This window comes from Papaver somniferum, chromosome 4 (assembly GCF_003573695.1).
Source record: "Papaver somniferum cultivar HN1 chromosome 4, ASM357369v1, whole genome shotgun sequence".
NCBI lineage: Eukaryota > Viridiplantae > Streptophyta > Magnoliopsida > Ranunculales > Papaveraceae > Papaver > Papaver somniferum.
The window spans coordinates 67,621,525-67,634,014 of NC_039361.1; the positions used below are offsets into that span (position 1 = coordinate 67,621,525).

Genomic DNA, 12,490 nt, shown 5'->3' on the forward strand with positions numbered 1-12,490 from the left:
CTTTTTATATTTCCACAGAGAGAAAAAATTTAGAGCACAAGAGTAGCAGGTAACTTAGTTAAAACAAAAACTTTTTCAAAAAAATCGAAGAGATTCTCGAGACACAAACAATACTTAAGTAAAGCTTATCTGTAGACAATAGTTTAGCTATGGACGATAAGAAAATAGCTCAACTAAGAAGACGACGTTTTACCAATAAATATACCTGATTTTTAGCAAATCTTACTCAACATGATTTTTCATGAGTAAGAATTCAACCTTTGTGATTAATTAACACAAGTATAAGCTTTACGCTCATCAAATAAATATTTTTGGTAAAAATTCAACCCTTGTGATTAATTAACCCTTGTGTTCATGTTTAATCCTCTTTTTCCTTCTAATCTTTGGAGGAAACCCTTTGTGATGTGAAAAAGTATCATAAAACTTACTATCATCGAAGTATGGGACTAAGTTTGAATCCATACCAGAAGAAGTTTGCATGGAGGATTTTGATAGCCTGTTGATAAGATCTTTGTATCCTTCAATTATCAGATTAAGGTTGTCCTTCATATCTCCACTGTTGTTTCCACCTACCGGTACCTTTCTCGCATCCTGAACATCACCCTTCACTTTAGGTTGAGAAGGACCTTTATGAAATCTCCTTGACCGAATTGTATTAATGCTACAATTTATCTGAACGTTCAATGAGCAAATTAAACTGACTTTCCTGGAAGAATTCACAGGGTGAGTACTAAAACCAGTAGGTATAGACATCTGAATGTCAATTACACCTTTGAATACTAAATCTAAGGTGTGCTGAAGTCGACCAAAGTAGATGTCATTCAACTTCAGTTTTCTCTTCCATTGAACATGTCCTTTTGAATCACAAAAAAAGACATACTTTCTGATCACCGGAGTGATTAGATGTGTGTAGCATTAGAAACATCGTTAGAAGATTTATTCTTTCCATGAGACGTGGTAAATCAATAATCAGTGGAAGAACCAATCACTTCTTTAGCAATAGGAAGGGTTTTCAGTTTAGCTTCTGAATATGTTTTCATTAGAGAAACATGATTAGAATTAGTCACATCTTCTAATATCACAACAAAGTCAGAAGTATTTGGTATGACAGACTCCCCAGAATGTCCTTTATCTTGAATAAAGAGATTACTCAATAGTCGTTCAAATTCACAGGCATCTTCTTTGATTTTAGCCTTGAGTAAGGTTCGGGATGAACAAACTACAACATTTTCCTCACGAAGAACCCTTAGTTGGGAATCACGATCTTTTACAATACCAACCATTGTATTGACCTTGTGTTTCAGCCTATGGATTTCAACTGCCTGGATTTTAACAAGTTTTAGAATCGATGTACTCTCTCGGGATGCTTCCCTTTCTACTTCAGAATCAGATTCGTCACTGAGATAATCAGGGTAACACATATCAATACTTGTCTATTTCGTAGGAACAAAATGTTCATCTATATGTGAGATTGACAAGTCTTTCTCTTTAATAGATTTCATAGAAACAAAACCTTTTTTTCTGGTGATGCGTTTGTCAGAGATATCACTACTATCTATAGATTCAGATTGCTACAAACACAGACTTATGAGGTCTTAAACGTGTTTTCCTGCTCTGATACCAATTGAAAAAGTGGGGGTCTAACAACCACACTCAATATTTCCTTTAGGCAATCTATATGGACTAACTCCAATATACTTCCAAGAGAGTCAACTAGACAGTCAGATTCAACCAAGGAAAATACATCTAAGAGTTATATCTCTGTTTCTCAATATAATCAGCTAATCAAACAGATATAAATCCGCGAGCCTGATTATTATTAGAAACAACTTGAACGCTTCCAAACACCAATGTTCAAGTGCCAATTAATTTATATCAACAACCAAAGGTTAGATTATCTAATTGATTGAACTAGGCACAACCTGTGATATTTCAATTATACAGAAAATATAATCCGGAAAAGAAATAACACATACACCAGAATTTTTGTTAATGAGGAAACCACAAATGCAGAAAAACCCCGGGACCTAGAACACCACATTGTATTAAGCCGCTACAGACTCTAGCCCACTACAAGTTAGCTTCGGACTGGAATGTAATTGAGCCTTAACCAATCTCACAATGATTAAGGTACAATTGTGCTCCTTACGCCTCTGAATCCCAGTAGGACTCTGCGCACTTGATTCCCTTAGCTGATCTCACCCACAACTAAGAGTTGCTAAGACCCAAAGTCGAAGACTTGATAAACCAATCTAGATCACACATAAAAGTCTATTGAATGGATAAATCTGTCTCCCACAAAAATACCTACGAGTTTTTTTTCCCGTCTTTTGATAAATCAAGGTGAACATGAACCAATTGATACACCAAACTTATATTCCCGAAGAACAGCCTAGTAATATCACTCACCTCACAATAATCTTAACCGTATGGAAGAGGAACAAGATATTGTGGGATCACAAACGATGAGACGAAGATGTTTATGACTACTTTTTATCTTACCTATCGGAGATTGAATCTCGAGCAAATCATAGAGAAGATAGTACTCAATACGATAGAAAAAAGTAAGATCAAACTACGCAACTACGCAACTACAGAGAAAATAGTTGGGTCTGGCTTCAGAAACCCAATGAAGTCTTTAAGTCGTTAACCTATAATGGTTTTAGAAAAACCTAGGTTAAAGGAATATCGACTCTAATCGCAACTAGTATCACACATGAGGTGTGGGGATTATGTTTCCCAGTTGCTAGAGTTCTCCCTTATATAGTCTTCAAATCAGGGTTTGCAATCAATGTTACCTTGGTAACAAAGCATTCAATACTCACCGTTGGATGAAAACCTGATTAGATTCAAGCTAATATATTTCAACCGTTAGATCGAACTTAGCTTGTTATACAAAAATGAAACGTCACTTCATTTAGATATGGGTAACCGTACCTAAACGTGTACACTTAGTTGGCTCAACAATAGTTAACCGAAGTTAGCCATATGAACACTTTCATATCAACCTTGTTCGTCTTAATCACAACTAGTTCAAATGACTCAAATGAAACTAGTTATAGAGTTGTTCAATTGTTTATATTCTCATAGAAGTTTACAAGACACAATTGAAGCAAAATCGATTTTGATTCACTCGAATCAATCATGAAAGTTATAGCCAAGGTTTTCAAAAGATTGAATTCCTTATTATATAAATGTATTTGTTCATGAACAAATCGATTTTAGAACTTAACCCACTCAAGTATGCAAATAGGTATGCATACCTAAGTAGACAGACTTGGTCTGGGTTCGCCAGTATGCAATCGGGTACGCATACTGTCGTTCACGACCAAACTCAGTTGAATTCCCGGACTTGAACTGTTAAGCCGGTACGCATACGGGTATGCATACTAAGTTCCTGGACTTCAACTGTTAAACCAGTTCGCATACGGGTATGCATACTATGGTTCCCGGACTTGGAATAACTTGCAACGGTTAGCATACAAGTATGCATACTGTGATATATCCAATCAATGGATAACTGTTCTAAACTCCATTTTAATCATTGAAACATTCTTGGAAGAGGGGAATAGATGTCTCACACAAACTATTAGCTTCAAAGCAATTTTCAAGTGATCAATAGATCAATACGAGAATTTCCACTCTACATCAAATGACTGTCTAAAACAAATCATGTAAGATGTTACCAGGCGATTTTCACATGATCATCTTTTGACTTTCGTCAAGAATAAAGATGAACTTGGTTAATGCGAAAGCTTACCAACACATATTTCGAGAAATATGTAAGCGAGTTAAACTCAGCTCGAAATATCAAATGTGTATAAAGTAAAGTCTATATAGTTATACGACTTTTTTCTCAATAGGAGATATAATAGAAATAGGCTTTTGAGTGACAGATGAGTTCAAGTCTCGACATACCTTTTGTTGATGAAGTTCCACAAGCTCCCCTTAGTAGTTCTTCGTCTTCAATCTATGAACGCCGTGAAGTCTAAAACTCAACTACACATTCTATCCTAATCCGAGACATAGCTATAAGTAGACTAGAAATCAAGACTTATAGTTTTGACAACTAAACTTGACAAACAAGCTTGAGATAGCAAAGCTTGCGAGTTCGACCGAGCAGTGCTCTAACACATTGCTATGGTTTTCTTCTGTAGCTGAGTTTTAAGAATAACCTTGTAATCATTGGTGAGGATGCCCACAAAAATTTATAGATGGTTCTATAAAGGTCACCTCTCTGATCTCAGGGACTTGAGTCAATTGCATATACACAACATTAGGTGCAACTTCTTCAAGTTTAGGTTTTTTAGGTAATGGAAGAGCCAGTGAAAATAATTCTCCATAATACTCCAATTGTTCCAAACCATTGATGAGTACTGTAGCTTCGTTCCATGAATTTGGAATGAAGTTAAAATGATGTCCAGATCTATGTCTTTTAGGTAGAACATGATTAGGTATGTATGGTGGAGATAGTTTAACAAGTTTGGAAGATTTTGCAAAATTGGGTTTGGGGTTACATTTTTGTTTGACTAAATGCTTCATAATTTAATTGTTGTTGAAGATTAGAACAAATTGCCTCAGATTGCTTGCTGCTAAAAGAAGAGCTAGAGAGAGTATCTTCAGAGAAGTCCATATCTTGGTGCATCGTAATACGCATGTTCTGGGCTTAAGCTTCTATCGATAGCATGTTCATGTTGCAAGGCAGCTAAGAAAGCATCTGCTTCAGCTTGTTGGATTTCAACTTGCTGCTGAGCATGAGCAAATCTTTCGCACTATCTTATTATTGAAGATCAGAATAAATTACCTCAGATTACTTTGAGCTAAAAAAAAGAGCTATAGAAACTATCATCAGAGAAGTCCATATGTTGGTACATCATTACAGGCATATTTCGAACTTGAGCTTTTGTATCGATAGCATGTTGATGTTGCAAGGCAACCAAAAAACATCTGCTTCAGCTCGCTGGATATCAACTTGCTGTTGAGCATGAGCAAATCTTCCTCACTATCTTATTGAGTTTCTTTACTTCCAAATAAGTAAGACAACCATGTCAAACTGCAAAAGCAACAAAATAATGTCCTTAATTTACCAATATTAATTAGTCAAGTAATTACATAAACTGAGTGATACATATGTACACACATCACATGAAATAAAATGCGGGATCACGTGGTAGGGAAAGGCAGAATTGACTTATTATAGATAGATTTAGGCAATATGCATGACTCATTATATTTAAGGGATAAACTCATTATAAAACCGATCAATCAATCATTATTCAAACCCCCCATGTTCTTTTAGGTAACATAATCATCAATATTTGAATAATAATGCTCCTACTTGATTGTCACATGATACTGATTAATTACTCCCCAACTCTTATTAAGAGTTTTCTCCCCACCAAATCAGCATGTACATACAACTCCTCCATCTATCATTTTTTGAGTTGATGTTTATTGCTATTCAACAAGATAAGAATGATATATGGTCGGAGCCTTAATAGGAAATTCTATTCTTTCATCTAGCTATCTCTACAAGTTCAAGTTCAATCAATAGTACTAAAAACCAATTATGCGGGACAAAGTATTCATGTTCCTCGTGTGTAAGAGAAAACCTCTAGGCAGTCTTCTAGGGTTGCTTTAGAGTTTACCAAAATATTCAATGCATAGATCTTCTCATCTCTATCCTATCAATTCCCATCAAAAAAAGAAGTTATCTATCTTTATAAACAGGGTTTTCATCTAAAAAAGGTTAGTGTACTACTAATACTACTGTTATGAAACATGCAAGGAGTTTCTAGCTTCCACGTTTTAGAGTTTTAATGAATGTTGCATGTGGGGAAGTAATTTGCAAGTTTCATTCCTCCTTTTAATTAATTTGGATCAAACTATTGAGGTAAAAGGGATGCATAAAGGAAAATAATAATGGAGCTAGGAAAGAAAAAGTGACTTCAACTAGAGTAAGAAATGGATGTTGAAGAGTCGAGAAAGATGGCTAAAGCTTGTTAAGTTGGCAAAGTCTGATATCGGTAACCAAACAGTTATCTCCAAAGCTTTTTTTTTGTTTTCAATTTTATAGTCTCTAGTATTCTTATGTCAACTGTCAACGACTTTATGTATATGGATGGATTTATAGCGCGTTTGGATATCAGAAATAAAAATATTTCTGCTTTTTCAGAAATGGAAGTTAGACACATAAGTCGGAAATAAAATTATTTTGCTTCATGGTAAATGGACTTTTCTACTTTTAGAAATCATTCTGAAATGTTTTGCTTCTAAAAATCACTCGGAAATAATTTTGCAACTTCCAACTTTTGGAGAGCGTACATCCGAACACACTTACCTTTGGCATGTTCGATAATTTCAATGTAGAAGTGAGGATGGTAAATCTGGCCGTTTGCAATTTTATGTCAAACAAAGACACCGGATACAGATGGCTAGTGGGTGATACTGCATAATTCTCCCGTATCACGTGGTGCAGTACAGTAGTTGGTGAATGCGTCTGTCCCAAGACAACCTAGGCCGATTGGAAGAAAGCTGCTTGATTTTTCTCCGATTTCTAAGAAACGCGAATTTAAGCAACAGCACCACTTGGCTACTTTGCTCATTTCATTCTTATTTTTTCTGTCTTTAGGGGGTAGAACGTCTGTTACAAGCTAACAAAGACCCATGTTAATTGGACCCAAATGGCAAAAACAATTACTAGTTTTCGTAAATCACCTGCATTTGCCAATCCCCATGCCAAAACCTTAGGGTTTATTGGTTAAATAAGTTCTCCAATCCCCAAAAGCTCAGCAATTTGAACATAATTAATGGAAAGTCTGATTAGATTAACTGAACATATTTGTTCATTAAAACTATTGCTAGGGCCTAAGAAGATGAGATTTCCTTGTTTACATAAGCTGGTGACACCGTGAGAGTAAAACAACAAACTAGGGCCTAACAAACATGACTGATAATTCAGTATATGACATCAAATCATTAAATTCGACCAAGCGTTGTGGAATAGATTGGTGTGGGAGTAGGTCCAATTTTTTTTAAAAAAGTATTTGATCTTGATGGGTCCGTCCTAATGTCATATATATCAGCCAATGCGCGCAGTTGGCCATATATATGATCTTCTAATGTATTGCCAAATTGTAATGACTAACACCTTGTTTGTTTGCAGCTGAGTCATCTGAGTCATCTGGATCTGAATCGTCTGGATCTGAGTCAAATCACCTGACTCATCTGGATCTGACTCACTAAGGTCTGAGTCAGTAAATATGTTTGTTTTGTGAGTCAGACCTGACTCAATTGACTGGATTTTTTTGGACATAAATTGCCCTTATGCACATTTCAAACCATAATATCTATCACTAATGAAACATCACAAATTGTTCCATTCCATTCTAAACAACTTCTTTCTTTTGATGGAATTAAACATTACAAAACAATAAAATCTAAAGATTTCATTCCTACAAACATAAAAGAAGCAACAAATCTAAAGGAGACTAGCTATCTCATCACGTAAGATTTCTCAACGTTCTTTTAAAAGCTTGTGTACAAAGGCAACACGAAGCTCATTGCTTTTCAAACTGACAAACAATTTCTGCCAACCAGGCATCTCTGAAGCTTTTAAACTTATGCTCAAATACTCATCCATTGTGATACAATCAGTCTCAAGTAAATTATCCAAAGCTTTCATGAATTCGGCCGCGTTATCCTTTTCTAGAGCAAGTTTCTTATGTTGAAGATGAGTCTCCATCGATGTTACAATAGAACAAACTTTCTCAGTTAATAGATCACTTGATGCTTCCTCCATTTCCTTCTTCCTTTTCCTGCCACTCCCCTTTGCATTGAGACTAGAATCAACCTCGTTGTCATCCTCATGATTTTGTTCTTTTCCATGAGTTGTACGAGATTCAGATCCATTAGTTGTAGAAGTTCCAGCTGAACAAGGTGGTTCCGTTCTTCCAGGCGTATCCCTATTAACTCCAGTAGAGAACTTCCCATCGAATAAATTCTGCAACTTCTCTGCATCTTCCAGTCCCTTGTTCTTGAATTGACTGGCGTTTTTGATTGTCTGCATCAATTAGAAAGTAAAATCAATAAATATGTTCAGCTGATTGATGTAACATCATAAAAAAACACCGAATCTGACTGTATCTAGAGCTGTATTACAACCTAGAAAAATAAGATTACAAAAAATTCAAAACTGAAAAGTTCAAGGATAGGTGATGCCAAAGATAAAATAGATGTTGTTGCTTCTTTAAGTTAAAACAAATTGAGAGTAACTAAAAAAACTATGGCTGTGTGCAGTGAGACACTAAAAAAAAATAGAGAAGTGGCATGCACTGGAAACTAGACACCTTTGTTGTCACTCAAACCTCATGGATTAGAACATCAACAAAGAAAGCCAAAACAATCTCTTACCTTGTCTAATTCAATCCACTGCTCTTCGCTCCAATCAAAAGTGTTCGTCTCCGCGTTGTACCCATGCCCGGTTCTTGCTAAGAGACGGGACCAAGTGACATATTGGGTGCGCAAGTAATCCCAGTGGTTTCTCAATTTCTTTTGGGTGATAGTGCAGTCATACTTCTCAGAAAAGTATTTGCACAAATTTCCCCACGAAGTTTGCTTCAAAGAAGTTCCAGAAAACCCATGCTCAGTAGCTTGTGCCAAACATTGGTCAATAAATAATCCTCTAAATGCTGGGATGCTCCTAAAAGTTATCTTATTTGCTTTTTCATCTTCTTTTTTCTCCATAGAGAACTAGCATAAAGTAAAACAATACAAGACGTGGGTAATTTGAAACATAAGAGAGTGTGCTAACTACTGAGAAAGTAAACAGAGTATCTTTCTTTTTTTTTGCAATCAGCATTGTTGTCCTCATTATGGATGAAAGATTAACTTGACTTCAAAAAATCTACATTGTTATTTTATATGTAACGGGAGAAAGGCCGAGAAAAAAATACCTGCTTTAGGATCCAGTGATGGAAACAAATGTCTGCCTACTGAGATAATGTATAAGGTTATATGCGAACTAGCCCTACAATGCAACCAAACAGCATTTGTATAAGCAAATGTTTTCCAAAAAGAGAAGAGTACAATAAGAGAAAACACATAGCAGGTAAAAGGCTTAGATGGCGCTAGCACATCATCATTTTTTCAAACTAATGTCGAGGTCTCTGCATCAAAAGCCGCGTTGCACATTAGATGGTGCTATCACATACGTTCATAAATACTCTAGTACACAGTACATAAACCTCTTTAAACCAACACAAACCAATTAAAACAGTTAAAGCAACACAGGTCTGATTTCACAAATTGCAAATCTGATTGGACAAATGAGAAAAGCATAGTAAGGTCAACCGCCCGTCAATAGGGCACCTTTAGCATAAGAAATATTCAGTTCAAACTCTGGAAAGGAAAGTACTGCCTTATCACTTATATACCTAATGCTACAGAGACCAATATTCAAAATCTTTCATAAACCTCTTTAAACCAACACAAACCAATTAAAACAGTTCCATTTTCATTATTTTCAATAAAATGCATTCATAACAAACTTAGCTAAGTTATCCTAATAGGATGAACAAAAGCCAAAGGTTAGGCAACACACATGGGGATCAAAACCAATTCACTTCCGACATTTAACTGTGATACTATCATCATTGGCTGTAACCATTACCTTAGTCTCATTCACAAGGCCCATGTGAAAATAAATATATATTTATAGAAAATGTAAAGTAGCCGAATCTTCTGAACTGCGAGTCTACAGCCATTACAAAAGACAGTTAGCCTAATACTGGAATTCTTACAGACAATTTATCTCAAGGTCTCATTTCTTCCGTAGTGATATGAAGGACTAACAAAAAAAATTATAAGTATTACCACACATATCAACCCGTTGTCAATACTAACTAATAACTGTGGACTATAAGTATTACTAGCATTTCCATCAAGCCATGCTTGTAAAACAGAAACATCTCCCGGCCAGATACTGCTTCATGGACTAATTAAGTGGAAAATAAGATATTTAAAAAGAAATAAGAATTTTTATATACAATGATCAAATAAAACTATGGAAGATTATAAAAAACCAAAGAAATCACTCATTTATTAGTCATTTGTAGACCCGTGTCTAAATGATCAAATTAAATCTAAATCCAACCATAAATCGTTCATTCCATTACTGAAATGTGAAAACAATGCAATAAGATCTTTTACCCTTTTTTTTTTCTTTTTTCAGTCATGTATTTTATCGAACACTTGGTGCGACGTTTTGTTTAGAGGTTTAAATCCCCTGATTCATTTGAGCTCCTTCAAACTACGTAATTACAGAAACCATAAGAAACCCAGAAAAGATCTATCACTTCAGAGAGAAATCAGTAAACAAGAACCCAAGATTCAGTAGAAACGCCAGAAAAATTAATTGATAGAACCCAAGATCTATCACCAGAAGAACCTACAATTAACATACTCAATCCCTAATTCAATATAGCAGAACAAACCCTAATAAAAAAAATTAAAATGAAAACGAAGAACCCTAATCTGAGATAGCAGAAAAAGAAAAACAAAATTATTAGCAATTACAATAACAATGATGATGAAGAATTATACCTGATGATTTGGTAGCACTAACCAGGATATTATACCTGAAGATGATGATGATTCAAAAGGAAGCTTTTAGATGATATGAAACAGATCAAAAGATGAGATGAGGTGATGAAGGAGAATATCAGTTGAAGACGAAGGAGATATCAGATGAGGGCGATGATGGAGATCGGGTTTGGTTGCTTATCTCCCATCTCTCCTCTTGACGGAACAAACGAAGAAAATGAGAAAAGAAGAAATGTAATTTTTTGATATAATATCGAGGGCATTTTTGTCAATTTCTATGACTCAGGGGTAATAGGCACCGACTCAGGAGCATTTCCATGCCTGACTCTACAGGGACCGAGTCAGGGGTTAGGCACGACTTAGATGCCGAGTCAGATGTTATAAAAAATGCAAACCAAACAGTCTAAGTGCTGACTCGGTGCGAGTCAGGGGTTGACTCAGATCCAGACACCGAGTCAGCTGCAAACAAACAAGGTCTAAGATTTTTAACAACTCTCTGAAACTAGTCAGGTACTTCACATGGCATATGGTTGTGGGCTTGTGACTGAGTGACTAAGACTAGTTGTGTATCCTTTCCTTTACTCAGCAGTAATAACAACAGTGGTGGCGAGTGATGACACCACCATCTCTTTTCCCTTACATAGCAAGATAGGCTAGACCTGGAGGATCCCACTTCTTGACTGTTTGTTGTATTTCTTTCATCAATTTCAGGCTAAAAAAGTGAATAGTTTGTTGATTATTCTATCTCACTGTATAGCTAGAAAAGAGAAATTGTCAGTAGGGATATTTCTAATCATCATCATGGCAGAGTAGATAGATAGACAATTTGTTGTTTCCACCAATACATTTTACTGTTTAGGGTAGGTTTTGCATTTGGTGATGACATTCGTGAACCTGGCCAATCTTTCAATTTGGGAAATATTACACTAGTAGTGCTGCTAGAAGATCCGGATGTGTTAAATGTGCCACATCTGAGCATGTTTGGCGTGCCATGTTGCCTCGCAGTAACTGGTTTACGACTGGGCCACTAAGAGAATAGTTGTTACCTGTAGGATTCTCAAGCCCATATAATTAGCCTGAGAAATTATGTGTGTTCGGTGTTCCTGCTATTATCCCCTTTAAATTGGGAAAGGGAAACTTGGGGGAGACCACAAAAAAAAAATTCTCATTGTCAGGCCCACAATTAATTTTGGATACTGTGACACCTATAAATATTTCTGTGACACCCATAATTATCTGAAATTATTAAAATTTGTCTGCATGACGGTTTATGCATCCGCATGACGTGTTATGCATACTGTTTTTCAGGGATAACTCGTTATGCATCTAATTTTTCAGGGGTATAATTGGCAGCAACTTGGATATAACATATCTAAAAATCCGCGCCTTGGAATTTTACAAATTTTATATCGTTGGAAATCTTTTAAAGAGAGCTACGCAACAAGTACAAACAACAATATCAAATTTTTGTTTTTCACGTAAAAATCGGAGGTGATCATCGTTTTAGGGAAAATTTTCAAAAACTGACTGCATATTCATTATGCAGCCTCCAAAAAAGATGCATAACAAATTATGCAGATGCATAACGAGTTATGCAACCATTTTTTCGACTGCATAACAAGTTATGTATTTGCATAACAAAGTTATGCATCTATAACAAGTTATGTAGCCATTGTTTTGGTTGATTTTAGTTCGTAGAGAAAAAATTGGTGCATAATGCGTTATGCAGCCATATTTAAATGATGCATATCAGGTTATGCATCCATTTTCTCGATGCACAAAAGATTATGCAACAATTTTCTCGATGCATAATGCATTATGCATTCATATTTTCGGATGCATAACAGATTATGCATCCATTTTCATGACTGCATAACTTGTTATGTAG

General features: G+C 35.7%; 1 protein-coding gene across 1 annotated transcript; it reads right to left on the minus strand.

Moving 5' to 3' along the window:
• Positions 1-7,516: 7,516 nt before the first annotated feature.
• Positions 7,517-10,927, minus strand: LOC113272652 (L10-interacting MYB domain-containing protein-like). Its single transcript, XM_026522460.1, has 4 exons — positions 10,603-10,927; positions 8,955-9,028; positions 8,413-8,751; positions 7,517-8,062 (listed from the first exon to the last, which is right to left on the minus strand). The coding sequence occupies exons 3-4, from the start codon at positions 8,743-8,745 to the stop codon at positions 7,517-7,519; spliced, it is 879 nt and encodes a 292-aa protein (XP_026378245.1). The 5' UTR covers positions 8,746-8,751; positions 8,955-9,028; positions 10,603-10,927.
• Positions 10,928-12,490: the final 1,563 nt, after the last annotated feature.